Source organism: Oncorhynchus mykiss, chromosome 12, assembly GCF_057628025.1.
Source record: "Oncorhynchus mykiss isolate SJ-2025 chromosome 12, ASM5762802v1, whole genome shotgun sequence".
Lineage (NCBI taxonomy): Eukaryota > Metazoa > Chordata > Actinopteri > Salmoniformes > Salmonidae > Oncorhynchus > Oncorhynchus mykiss.
The window spans coordinates 91703629-91716525 of record NC_143033.1 but is presented as its reverse complement, the minus strand read 5'-3'; the positions used below and the strand labels follow the sequence as shown (position 1 = coordinate 91716525).

General features: G+C 43.4%; 1 protein-coding gene across 1 annotated transcript in view; it reads left to right on the top strand.

The window, feature by feature from the left end:
- The first annotated feature begins 11919 nt into the window (after nt 1-11919).
- Nucleotides 11920-12897, top strand: part of LOC110515093 (neuronal pentraxin-2) — a 23622-nt gene continuing 22644 nt past the window's right edge. The window contains exon 1 of the mRNA XM_090191518.1: nt 11920-12897. This exon is cut by the window's right edge and continues 96 nt beyond it. Within this exon, the coding sequence (XP_090047644.1) occupies nt 12547-12897 (351 nt within the window). The 5' untranslated portion in view covers nt 11920-12546.

Here is a 12897-nt window from a genome sequence, read left to right as displayed (position 1 = left end):
AGACCTGGGCGGACCACCCCCTGTATTTTGGTTAGGGCACCAGGTGGTGCTAAATTAGGTAAGTAGTGGGTAGGCAGGTAAGATAGGAGAGGGGGGGGGGGGGGGGGCTTTGAGATGTACTTTCTTTGCTTTGGTTCCGTCCAGCCCCTTTTCCCCATATTACCGTGTAAAAGAATAAAGTACTTGTAAACGGTATCACATTCTGCCTGTTGTCATCCTTACTCGCACCTACGGTCCATACGTTTTTTCACTTCACGGAGAGTTTAGTTGTAGCAGGGAGTTGCGTTCCCTCTTCATAGAGGCGTGCGTAACACTGCTGATCCTTCATAAATACAAATACAGGCTGGTGGCGGTGTTGTAATGATGTGGGGAATGTTTTCCTGGCACATGTTAGGTCCCTTGATACCAATTGAACATGTTTCCATGCTCCGAAGAATTCAGGCTGCTCTGGAGGCAAAAGGGGGTCCGACCCAGTACCAGATGGGTGTACCTAATAAACTGACCAGAGTGTTAAATAGCATGTTTATTCTGTTGTACTGAGCCATTCAATTTATGTTCATATTCATATGTTTTACTATGTCTTATTGTTGCGTTGTCGAGAGGGAACCATTAAGTAGGCATTTCATTGGACGATGTTTACAATGTGTATCCTGTACATACTGCCGAGTGGCGCAGCGTTCTAAAGCACTGTATCTCAGTGCTAGAGGCGTCACTACAGACCCTGGTTTGATCCTGAGCTGTGTCATAACCAATTGGGAGTCCAATAGGGCGGCATACCATTGGCACAGTGTCGCCCGGGCTAGGGGAGGGTTTGGCTGGGGTGGGCTGTCATTGTAAAATAAGAATTTGTTCTTAATCAATTTGCCTAGTTAAATAAAGGTTAAATACAAAAATAGGATTAATAAAACGTGAACGCGCGCGCGCACACACACACACACACACCCCTCTGAGGCCATGCCAGGGCCTGATGGCCGGCCGGGTGGTGTGTGGGCTGCCATTATCCATACCACTCAGGAGCAGCATGGTATTATGTAATCACAAGCTGTGGAATATATTGTTTGTTTGCAATTACCAACTCATCAAGAGCTTCATATTGCAACAAATAAAATACAACTTTATTATCCATTGGTTGGAACGGAAATGCGTGTTCTGCCTTTCCCAACAGACACACACACACACACACACACTGAGATGTACAGGGTCAGCAGCAGAGCAGTTCCCGGTCTGCCTCTCTAAACTCTATGCTATTGTTGCCCCATATTGGAAAATAAAGTGGACCCTGGATACTCAGTGTGCTGCATCTTGATATAGAAAAGTAGGACGTGGTTCAGCTGGGTGACTAGCTTACAGACAATACAATGTCTTATCTTGAAAAATGCAGAAAATACATTCTCATCTTGCAATATGCAGAAAATACATTCTCTTGCAATATGCAGAAAATACATTCTCTTGCAATATGCAGAAAATACATTCTCTTGCAATATGCAGAAAATACATTCTCTTATCTTGAAAAAATGCAGAAAATACATTCTCTTATCTTGCAATATGCAGAAAATACATTCTCTTGCAATATGCAGAAAATACATTCTCTTATCTTGAAAAATGCAGAAAATACATTCTCTTGCAATATGCAGAAAATACATTCTCTTGCAATATGCAGAAAATACATTCTCTTATCTTGAAAAAATGCAGAAAATACATTCTCTTATCTTGCAATATGCAGAAAATACATTCTCTTGCAATATGCAGAAAATACATTCTCTTATCTTGAAAAATGCAGAAAATACATTCTCTTATCTTGCAATATGAAGAAAATACATTCTCTTATCTTGCAATATGCAGAAAATACATTCTCTTATCTTGCAATATGCAGAAAATACATTCTCTTATCTTGCAATATGCAGAAAATACATTATCTTATCTTGCAATATGCAGAAAATACATTCTCTTGCAATATGCAGAAAAAATACATTCTCTTATCTTGCAATATGCAGAAAATACATTCTCTTATCTTGCAATATGCAGAAAATACTTTCTCTTCTTATCTTGCAATATGCAGAAAATACAATATCTTATCAAATCAAATGAAATGTATTTATAAAGTCCTTCTTAGATCAGCTGATGCACAGTGCTGCACAGAAACCCAGCCTAAAACCCCAAACAGCAAGCAATGCAGGTGTAGAAGCACGGTGGCTAGGAAAAACTCCCTAGAAAGGCCAAAACCTAAGAAGAAACCTAGAGAGGAACCAGGCTATGAGGGGTGGCCAGTCATCTTCTGGCTGTGCCGGGTGAGATTATAACAGAACATGGCCAAGATGTTCAAATGTTCATAGATGACCAGCAGGGTCAAATAATAATAATCACAGTGGTTGTCGAAGGTGCAGGTCAGCACCTCAGGAGTAAATGTCAGTTGGCTTTTCATAGCCGATCATTAAGTGTATCTCTACCGTTCCTGCTGTCTCTAGAGAGTTGAAAACAGCAGGTCTGGGACAGGTTGCACGTCCGGTGAACAGGTCAGAGTTCCATAGCCGCAGGCAGAACAGTTGAAACTGGAGCAGCAGCACGGCCAGGTGGACTGGGGACAGCAAGGAGTCATCATGACAGGTAGTCCTGAGGCATGGTCCTAGGGCTCAGGTCCTCCCAGAGAGAGAAAGAAAAAAAGAAAGAAAGAGAGAGAGAATTAGAGAAGGATAAGCCCCCCGATACATAAACTACTGCAGCATAAATACTGGAGGCTGAGACAGGAGGGGTCAGGAGACACTGTGGCCCAATCCGATGATATCCCCGGACAGGACCAAACAGGCAGGATATCACTCCACCCACTTTGCCAAAGCACAGCCCCCACACCACTAGAGGGATATCTTCTTTCCACCAACTTACCATCCTGAGACAAGGCCGAGTATAGCCCACAAAGATCTCCACCACGGCACAACCCAAGGGGGGGGTGCCAACCCAGACAGGAAAATAACGTCAGTGACTTAACCCACAAGTGACGCACAACTCCTTGGGATGGCATGGAAGAGCACCAGTAAGCCAGTGACTCAGCCTCTGTAATAGGGTTAGAGGCAGAGAATCCCAGTGGAGAGAGGGGAACCGGCCAGGCAGAGACAGCAAGGGCGGTTCATTGCTCCAGTGCCTTTCCGTTCACCTTCACACTCCTGGGCCAGACTACACTCAATCATATGACCCACTGAAGAGATGAGTCTTCAGTAAGGACTTAAAGGTTGAGACCGAGTCTGCGTCTCTCACATGGGTAGGCAAACCTTTCCATAAAAATGGAGCTCTATAGGAGAAAGCCCTGCCTCCAGCTGTTTGCTTAGAAATTCTAGGGACAGTTAGGAGGCCTGCATCTTGTGACCGTAGTGTACGTGTAGGTATGTACGGCAGGACTAAATCGGAAAGATAGGTAGGAGCAAGCCCATGTAATGCTTTGTAGGTTAGCAGTAAAACCTTGAAATCAGCCCTTGCCTTAACAGGAAGCCAGTGTGGAGAGGCTAGCACTGGAGTAATATGATCAAATTTTTAGCACTAACTGAAGTTTATTTATTGCTTTATCCGGGTAGCCGGAAAGTAGAGCATTGCAGTAGTCTTACCTAGAAGTGACAAAAGCATGGATTAATTTTTATGCATCATTTTCGGACAGACTTTTTCAGATTTTTGCAATGTTACATAGATGGAAAAAAACGGTCCTTGAAACAGTCTTGATATGTTCGTCAAAAGAGAGATCAGGGTCCAGAGTAACGCCGAGGTCCTTCATAGTTTTATTCTTAACAATGTCTGCATACTCCTGACGATTCATTTTTTCAAATCATATGAGCAAACAATATTTTGCTTTATCTGGGACGCTAAACCAGACAAAATAAAGCGTGCCTATCTATATATTGAATATTAATTGGGTGGGTTGAGATTATTACATTTAAAAGCACTAAACCTCTCTCTAAAAGCTTCACTTATTCAAACGGTTTATTTGAACCCTAAATGGTTCTCAAGTAGATTACTAAGAAAAGCTCATCCATTGTTTAAAAAATGCCTTTTTGCCATTTTGCCATGTTTCATTTTCGATTAATTGAAAATGATACTTTTTTCAAAGTATCTCTCTTTTTCAAACAAGCCTTGCAGAGCTGGCTACAATTTCAAATATTACAAAAAAATATTACAACAAATATTATGGCTGAACTCAAATGTGTTGGTTGATAAAATACCTGTATTTATGGGAAAGATGTTTGAAAAGGGTATTTTGTTGTTAAATGATATTGTAAATTGCAACGGTAGAGTTATGTCTTTCATGGAGTTATCAGAATTGTATGGGAAGGTCTGCTCAATCAAAGAGTACAATCAATTGATTACAGCATTACCCCAAAAATGGAGGAGGCAGGTGGCAGCGGGAGGAGGTAGGGAACTGGTCTGTCTGCTCAATATAAAGGATCAAAACTGGCAGAGGAATAAAAATAGCATAAATAGGAAAGTATACCAGCTTCATTTGAGGACCAGGATGTTGACAACTGTGCCATACAGATTGCAAAATAGTTGGGAAGAGGGTTTTGATGTACCAATTCCATCGTACAGGGTGTATGAGTTGATATATTTGTGGTGGCAGGTAACCTAGTGGTTAGACCGTTGGACTAGAAACCGAAAGGTTGCAAGATTGAATCCCCGAACTGACGAGGTAAAAATCTGTCGTTCTGCCCCTGAACAAGGAAGTCAACCCACTGTTCCTAGGCTGTCAATGAAAATAAGAATGTATTATTAACTGACTCGCCTAGTTAAATAAAGGTCAAATGGGTCAAACTTTGTGCTTTTCAGCAAAAGTATTATATTGAATTGTTGCCACCAAATTTTGGGAGAATATTTGGGGCATAAAATCACAGAAGCTCTGCAGATTTTGTTGTGAGGATACAGAATCAATAGACTGTTTATTTTGGTATTTCTCTCAGGTAGCCTGTTTCTGTTTCAGATTCAGGAATGGCTGAAAATGCATAACATTGATCTAAAATCGACCCTAGAAATAGTACTCTTAGGAGATCTGGAGAGTAATTTACTAATATACTAATACTCTTAGTAAAAGTATTTATCTTCAACTCGCAATCTGTGGATTCTATTCGATTAGATAGATTGAAATTGTACATTAAAGATATATGTTGCATAGAAATCCGAAGTGGGTGGCCAGCAGAGATAGGTGGGATGGGCTGAGGGTGGCCAGCAGAGATAGGTGGGATGGGCTGAGGGTGGCCAGCAGAGATAGGTGGGATGGGCTGAGGGTGGCCAGCAGAGATAGGTGGGATGGGCTGAGGGTGGCCAGCAGAGATAGGTGGGACGGGCTGAGGGAAGCTGAGGGTTGGGATGTGGAATTGGAGACAAGTGGGAGTAGAGTTGCTGGGCGGGAGATAGAATGATGGTCAAAGATAAAAGTATAAAAAAGAATGTCAAAATAAAACATAATAAAAAGTAAGTTGGAATGACACTGAGGGGCAGTGTTTTTACAGTTAATGCCGGTTTGCCTGAGGCAGGCGTTTGTACACATGCATATACACACACCCTCATTGAAATACACACATACACGGACGGACACACATGTAAATAGTGCCAGATACGCCCTCAAACATATACAGTTGGCCTTGCTGTTATGATTTCAGTTGTACTTGATGTCCTTTGTTTTTTTGAATTGTTTTCTGTTTTCCTTCGTCTTTTCCATTTTTCTCTTTAGTTAATGTTCTTGGTTGTTGGTGCATTGGGGGGGTCCTTGGGGGTGGGGAATTAAATAAAAAATAAAACATTATTGGGGGGGACTGTGGGAGGGGTCTCGGATGGTTGGGGGGCAGCTTTTGGGGAATTATTGGGGGATCTTGGACGGTTCGGGTCCCCGTTTCTAGCCTTGTGGGAGATCTGTCGATGTGCCCTTGAGCAGGGCATTGACCCTGGATGCTTCTGTGTGTCACTCTGAATGGGAGTCTGTTGGATGACTGGTATGGTGTAGTTCTTGAGCGACTTCACTGCAAGTATATTGTATTGCAAGTATATATTTTTTTACATGTAATAAAAGGAGCCAGATCAGATGGGAAAGTCGAGTGTGGTGGCGTCTGCTGATCTCATCAGCTGATATTGCATCAATTGGATTCCCACTCTTACGTGCTACTTACAGTACATGGGGTGTATTAAAGTTGCCCAGATTACACATGCTTCCTCCATGCCGGATGTCAAGCACACGCATGCGTTGGTGTCTCTTGCTGCCTTTGCCATTGCTGCAGTAACGAGCTGTTACTCGCTATGCTTTGCTGTTTTCCGATATCCCACCACCACCCCAGCCCCCACCTGTCTAGGTTCTGGGTTTCTTCCTGGGGATTTGGTATAGCATATCGTGCTCAATGCCTGTAGTTATTTTATCATCTTTATATGATGCTTCACTCTGTCAGTAAGCTACCCTGAACTCCAAGACTAATGTAATCTTTTCGAATAAATGGTTAATTGTGCACGTGGTGTTTCCTTTCTGACTCTGAAAGCATGCAACGTCCAGACTGATCTTTGAAGGTGAACGCTGTATACACATGACACCCTTGATACTTCTCCAGTCTTCTCAGTAAACAAGGATACGGTGTTATTTTTCCCTGGCATTCGGAAAGGTAGCGTTAACGGTATCGCTGCTGCTGCCTCGGTTCCACGCCATATTCAACATCAAAGACCACTGCAGCCTTTTGAAAAATCTATCTATCTCTCAGTGCAGCTGTCCTACTAACTACAGTACAACCAGTACAACCATGACTGATGCACACGTGCTCAAGTAATTACCAAACCTAGTGTGTTTGTGTCATCAGGTCCCCTCTGTAGTTTATGTAAAAGAGCAACTTGTGCTTTAATCTGTATTTGGTTAGTTTCCCACTTCTGGGCGGTGTGTGAGGGAGGTGTGTGTCCTGTCGTGTTGTTTTCACATTAATCCTGTTGTTGTTTCTGAGAAAGTGAAAGCTTGACATCAAAGATAGATTATTCATTCACGTTGTTAGGTTCTAATTCTCAGAGTAAAAACACAACGGACATTATGAAAGCTTAACAAGAGGATCAATACAGCTGCATTAGACAAAAACCTTTTCACACAAGCACTGATATTTAACCTTTCCTCCTAGGCTGAGTCTCCTCCTACACATCTGTACAAACATTGTTCACACAAGCACTGATATTTAACCCTTCCTCATTGGCTGAGTCTCCTCCTACACATCTGTACAAACATTGTTCTTTACTGCTAGGCAGGACACTAGTGATATGGGCCATACACTTTTATTTCTCCCTTAAGATGACCTGAACTGACCTCAACCCCCCTCAATCACTAATCCATGGCTCTCTCCCCTTATCAATGTGTGCCGCATGCAATCGCTTCCCTGCACTCAACACATTTCAAGCTTAATTGCACAAACTATATTGATTTATATGAATTTATTTCACCTTTATTTAACCATGTAGGCTAGTTGAGAACAAGTTCTCATTTGCAACTGCGACCTGGCCAAGATAAAGCGTAGCAATTCGACACATACAACAACACAGTTACACATGGAATAAACAAAACATACAGTCAATAATACAGTAGAACTAAAGAAAACAAAAAGTCTATATGCAGTGAGTCCAAATGAGGTAAGTTAAGGAAATAAATAGGCCATGGTGGCGAAGTAATTACAATATAGCAATTAAACACTGGAATGGTAGATCGGCACAAGATGAATGTGCAGGTAGAGATACTGTGGTGCAAAGGAACAAAATAAATGAATAAATACCAGTATGGGGATGAGGTAGGTAGATAGATGGGCTGTTTACAGATGGGCTATGTACAGGTGCAGTGATCTGTAAGCTGCTCTGACAGCTGGTGCTTAAAGCTAGTGAGGGAGATGTGAGTCTCCAGCTTCAGAGATTTTTGCAATTCGTTCCAGTCATGGGCAGCAGAGAACTGGAAGGAAAGACGACCAAAGGAGGAATTGGCTTTGGGGGTGACCAGTGAGATATACCTGCTGGAGCGAGTGCTACGAGTGGGTGCTGCTATGGTGACCAGTGAGCTGAGATAAGGCGGGGCTTTACTTAGCAGAGACTTGTAGACAACCTGTAGCCAGTGGGTTTGGCGACGAGTATGAAGCGAGGGCCAACCAACGAGAGCGTACAGGTCGCAATGGTGGGTAGTGTATGGGGCTTTGGTGACAAAACGGATGGCACTGTGATAGACTGCATCCAGTTTGTTGAGTAGACTGTTGGAGGCTATTTTATAGATGACATCACCGAAGTTGAGGATCGGTAGGATGGTCAGTTTTACGAGAGAATGTTTGGCAGCATGAGTGAAGGATGCTTTGTTGCGATATAGGAAGCCGATTCTAGATTTAATTTTGGATTGGAGTAGCTTAATGTGAGTCTGGAAGGAGAGTTTACAGTCTAACCAGACACCTAGGTATTTGTAGTTGTCCACGTATTCTAAGTCAGAGCCGTCCAGAGTAGTGATGCTGGACGGGCGAGCAGGTGCGGGCAGTGATCGATTGAATAGCATGCATTTAGTTTTACTTGCGTTTAAGAGCAGTTGGAGGCCACGGAAGGAGAGTTGTATGGCATTGTAGCTTGTCTGGAGGTTAGTTAACACAGTGTCCAAGGAGGGACCAGAAGTATACAGAATGGTGTCGTCTGCGTAGAGGTGGATCAGAGAATCACCCGCAGCAAGAGCAACATCATTGATGTATACAGAAAAGAGAGACGGCCCGAGAATTTAACCCTGTGGCACACCCATAGAGACTGTCAGAGGTCCAGACAACAGGCCCTCTGATTTGACACACTGAACTCTATCAGAGAAGTAGTTGGTAAACCAGGTGAGGCAATCATTTGAGAAACCAAGGCTGTCGAGTCTGCCAATAAGAATGTTGTGATTGACAGAGTCGAAAGCCTTGGCCAGGTCGATGAATACGGCTGCACAGTAATGTCTCTTATCGATGGCGGTTATGATGTTGTTTAGAACCTTGAGCGTGGCTGAGGTGCACCGATGACCAGCTCTGAAACCAGATTGCATAGCGGAGAAGGTAAGGTGGGATTCGAAATGGTCAGTAATCTGTTTGTTAACTTGGCTTTCGAAGACCTTAGAAAGACAGGGTAGGATAGATATAGGTCTGTAGTAGTTTGGGTCTAGAGTGTCACCCCCTTTGAAGAGGGGGATGACAGCGGCAGCTTTCCAATCTTTGGGAATCTCAGATGATACGAAAGAGAGGTTGAACAGGCTAGTAATAGGGGTTGCAACAATTTCGGCAGATCATTTTAGAAAGAGAGGGTCCAGATTGTTTAGCCCGGCTGATTTGTAGGGGTCCAGATTTTGCAGCTCTTTCAGAAAATCAGCTATCTGGATTTGGGTAAAGGAGAAATGGTGGGGGCTTTGGCGGGTTGCTGTGGAGGGTGCCGGGCAGTTGACCGGGGTAGGGGTAGCCATGTGGAAAGCATGGCCAGCCGTAGAGAAATGCTTATTGAAATTCTCAATTATAGTGGAATTATAGTTATATATACCTTCCTCCTATAACCATTAACTTCTGGTGTAGACCCTCTAAACCTCAACACTCCATCAATGACATGAATAAGTATATTTTCATAATCTCAGAACCCAACAACGTATAATCAAAGTTGTAAAGACTTTTATATAGGTGTGTATGTATCCATTTGTGTGTACTTCCCTGCGTTCAAGTGTGTGCTTGCCAGTCCAGTGCTTTCAGACAGGTTTGTGGGCGTGCATTTGTTTGCGTGCATATGTTTGCGTGCATATGTTTCCGTGCATATGTTTGCGTGCCTATGTGTGTCAGAGGGTTGATGAGAGAGACCTGTCACTATCTGTCGATAACAGCTCAGCTGGACCAGAGACAGTCACAGAGCTGCTACTGTCACTAGTTCTCTGTCATGACAATTGACCAACAGGTAGTGAGCAACGGGAAGTAGTAGGGGGGGATTGTTCCAACACAGAAAATGTGCACGGCTCTTTGCTGATTGGAAAATTTGTAGCAGATTGTCATCTGGTGTGAGTATGACCTCAAAACAGAGTTGGATCCTACCTGTTGGTCATTTGAGACACACAAAAGTGATGTACAGTTTATCAGAATAGTTCTGAAACAAACTTACTTGAGGCAATTACATAGGAAAAATATGCATTACTGAATTATCAAAGTTCATGTGAAATCCATAGGGTTTTACAAAACAAAATAAAAATTAACTATTTATATCAAAGAGAGAAAAAACATCCAAGATTGGATTACATAATGAATGAATGTGAAGCTTTCTGGGGAAAAGGTTTTACCGCCACCACTTAATATCAAGGAGCTACTTTAATCAGAGAGACAACGTTGACATTGTCATCCCATCTCTGTCTCAGTGGTCCATTCAGAATGTCCTCCAAGAGTTGCTGAACTTCCTCTCCACTTCACTTTCAGAAAGACAGAGTGAAAGATAGAGAGAAAGAGGGGGGGGCAGGTACAGAGAAGGAGAGACAGAGAGACAGACAGTGAGATAAGATAGAGGGAGAGAGAGAAAAAGACTACAGAGAGAAGGTAGAGGGAGAGAGAGAGCAGATAGTGTTCTTTATCTCATCTGGATAAGGTTGTCACAGAGTCACAGTGGCAGCCAATCCCCTGCTGATCCTGTCGGTGTTGCCTATCCATTATCTTATGTCAGATGACGTCACTTCTACCCGAAGCTCATCCCTCAACTGATTGGTGGAAGCATTCAGAATTTTGTGTGCAGCACTAGGCAGTGTGACTGGCTCAGTGTGACTAGATCAGCTAGCAAGCTAATGTTGGACAAATTTAAGCTACCTTTCGTGCATATTGTCAAACTTCAGAAATACTGATTCTTGATACACAAAACCCTTTAGCTAGATGTAAAACGTTGCGACTAAGACTTCCTCACCAAAAACACATCAACATTATTAACAGATGAACTGCTCTAGTTTAGATGAACTCAGTCTGTTTTGAGGATGAGATGGGGTTCATTAGGGGATGTCACCTAGGTCAAATTGTTGAGTGTTAGAAAGCACATTGTAGCCCAACTACTTTTGATCAATCCCATGAGTCTTTGCGAGATACGAGACAGATCCGTGCAGGAGGAATCGTTGCGCTATCTGATGTAAGGAAATGTTCTCCCTTTCACTCTTCTCTGCTCGTGAGCTCGCCAATCATATTCAGCCTTGGGATGTCTAGAACTCTATTGGAGGGATGAGACACCCTTTTTCTAGGTGAAATTCCATAATTTCATGTTTTGTTGATGGTGGTGGAAAATGCTGTCTCAGGCACCACTCCAGAATCTCCCATAAGTGTTCAATTGAGTTGAGATCTGGTGACTGAGACAGGATGATAATTGTTTAATTAACTCATGAACCACACCTGTGTGGAAGATAAGTACAGCCTCTAGTTAAATTGATCACAGACGGGCACACATAGCTGCAGGAAGTAGTTTGGGGGTTTATGAATGTTTTCTTGTCAATGTGCTGTAGCACCCTCAGCACCTCTACTTCCAGGGGCTATGCTGGTACCTGGCAGCTCTAACTACATACTCCAGCAGAAAAATAGTGACATTTGACACATTAGGTCTACAAAAACTAGCCCTCCTGGACTCATCACTACAACCTATAGCCTACTCACTGTCTGACCATGCCATTCAAGTGGGGGAAAGAAGTCTCCCTGAGTACTGAACCTCAATTCTATTAAACATTCATATTCACTGCATTAGTACACCGTTAGAAAAGACATGTGTGCTGTAAGAGGCTATGGACTGACAAGAAACCTTCATTTAATTTCCAAACCGAACTCACTGTTGACTACTTTAGGCTAGAAAACGGCTCTCACATTGCACTCACGATATTAGAGACCTGATCCAAAGACAATTTGGCATGCACGGGATGGTGTTCACTTATGAAACTCCGCGCACTCTTTTCACAAACAGATCGAACAGATCTCACAAGGCAAAGCATGACTCGTCTGTGCTGGGATCTGATGATGACGTGGTCCGAATCTCAGCGAGCATGAACAGATGATGATGAGCGGGAGCGCCCCGGTCCGCGCGCGCGCCCCATATTAATCTGTTGAAGCTAGGTCGCTGTCTTTTCAGCACCATGGACTGTGTGGGGAGAAACCTTTCCGAGCACCAACAACCTGCAACAACTTCGTGACCAGAATCAATTCTACACCTTTTACCAGGATAGTAACTTTCTTTCGGAAAAATTAGAATTGCCTTGATATTACTTTATTTAGGTTTGGAGAGGGACATTTGCGACTAGGGCATTTATCATTATGTGGTTGGATGGCTTATGATAGTATTTGATTGCAGCTCTCAAACAATTCATCTAAATGGTTTTGAAGTTCTGTTGACTTCAGTAAATTATCTCGTGTCAGTTCCGAAGTCCAGAACTATGTCTACCATCTGATTTATATTATTGTGCGTTTTGGTGTTGAAGACAAGAGTTTATCCCAGGCTATTTAACCTATCGATGTGACTCAACGAAGAACGTTCATTTCGTGAGGAGGAGTTTTCCAAATTTACAGGGAATCTGTGCTCGTATCCGGCATGCTGGCTTTCTTAGTTGGACTTTTATACCTAGTGAGTGGACGCACGGTGCGCGCTCAGGATGCGACAGGTAGCCGCTTCTTCTGCTCCGCCATCCCGGCGGGCGCCGACCCTAGCTGCTCGTTCGACCCCAACGGTAACCGCGTGCAGAGCACCAGCCCCGTGGAGGACGAGCTACGGAACACCATCCTCCAACTCCGGGAGAACATCCTCCAGCAGAAGGAGACTATCGTGAGTCAGCAGGGCACTATCAAGGAGCTGAACTCCAAACTGGCGCGCTGCGAGGCGGCCGCGGAGGACTCTGCGAGCAGGTCCAGGGGCCAGAGCTCCAGGCGGAAGGACTACAGTAAG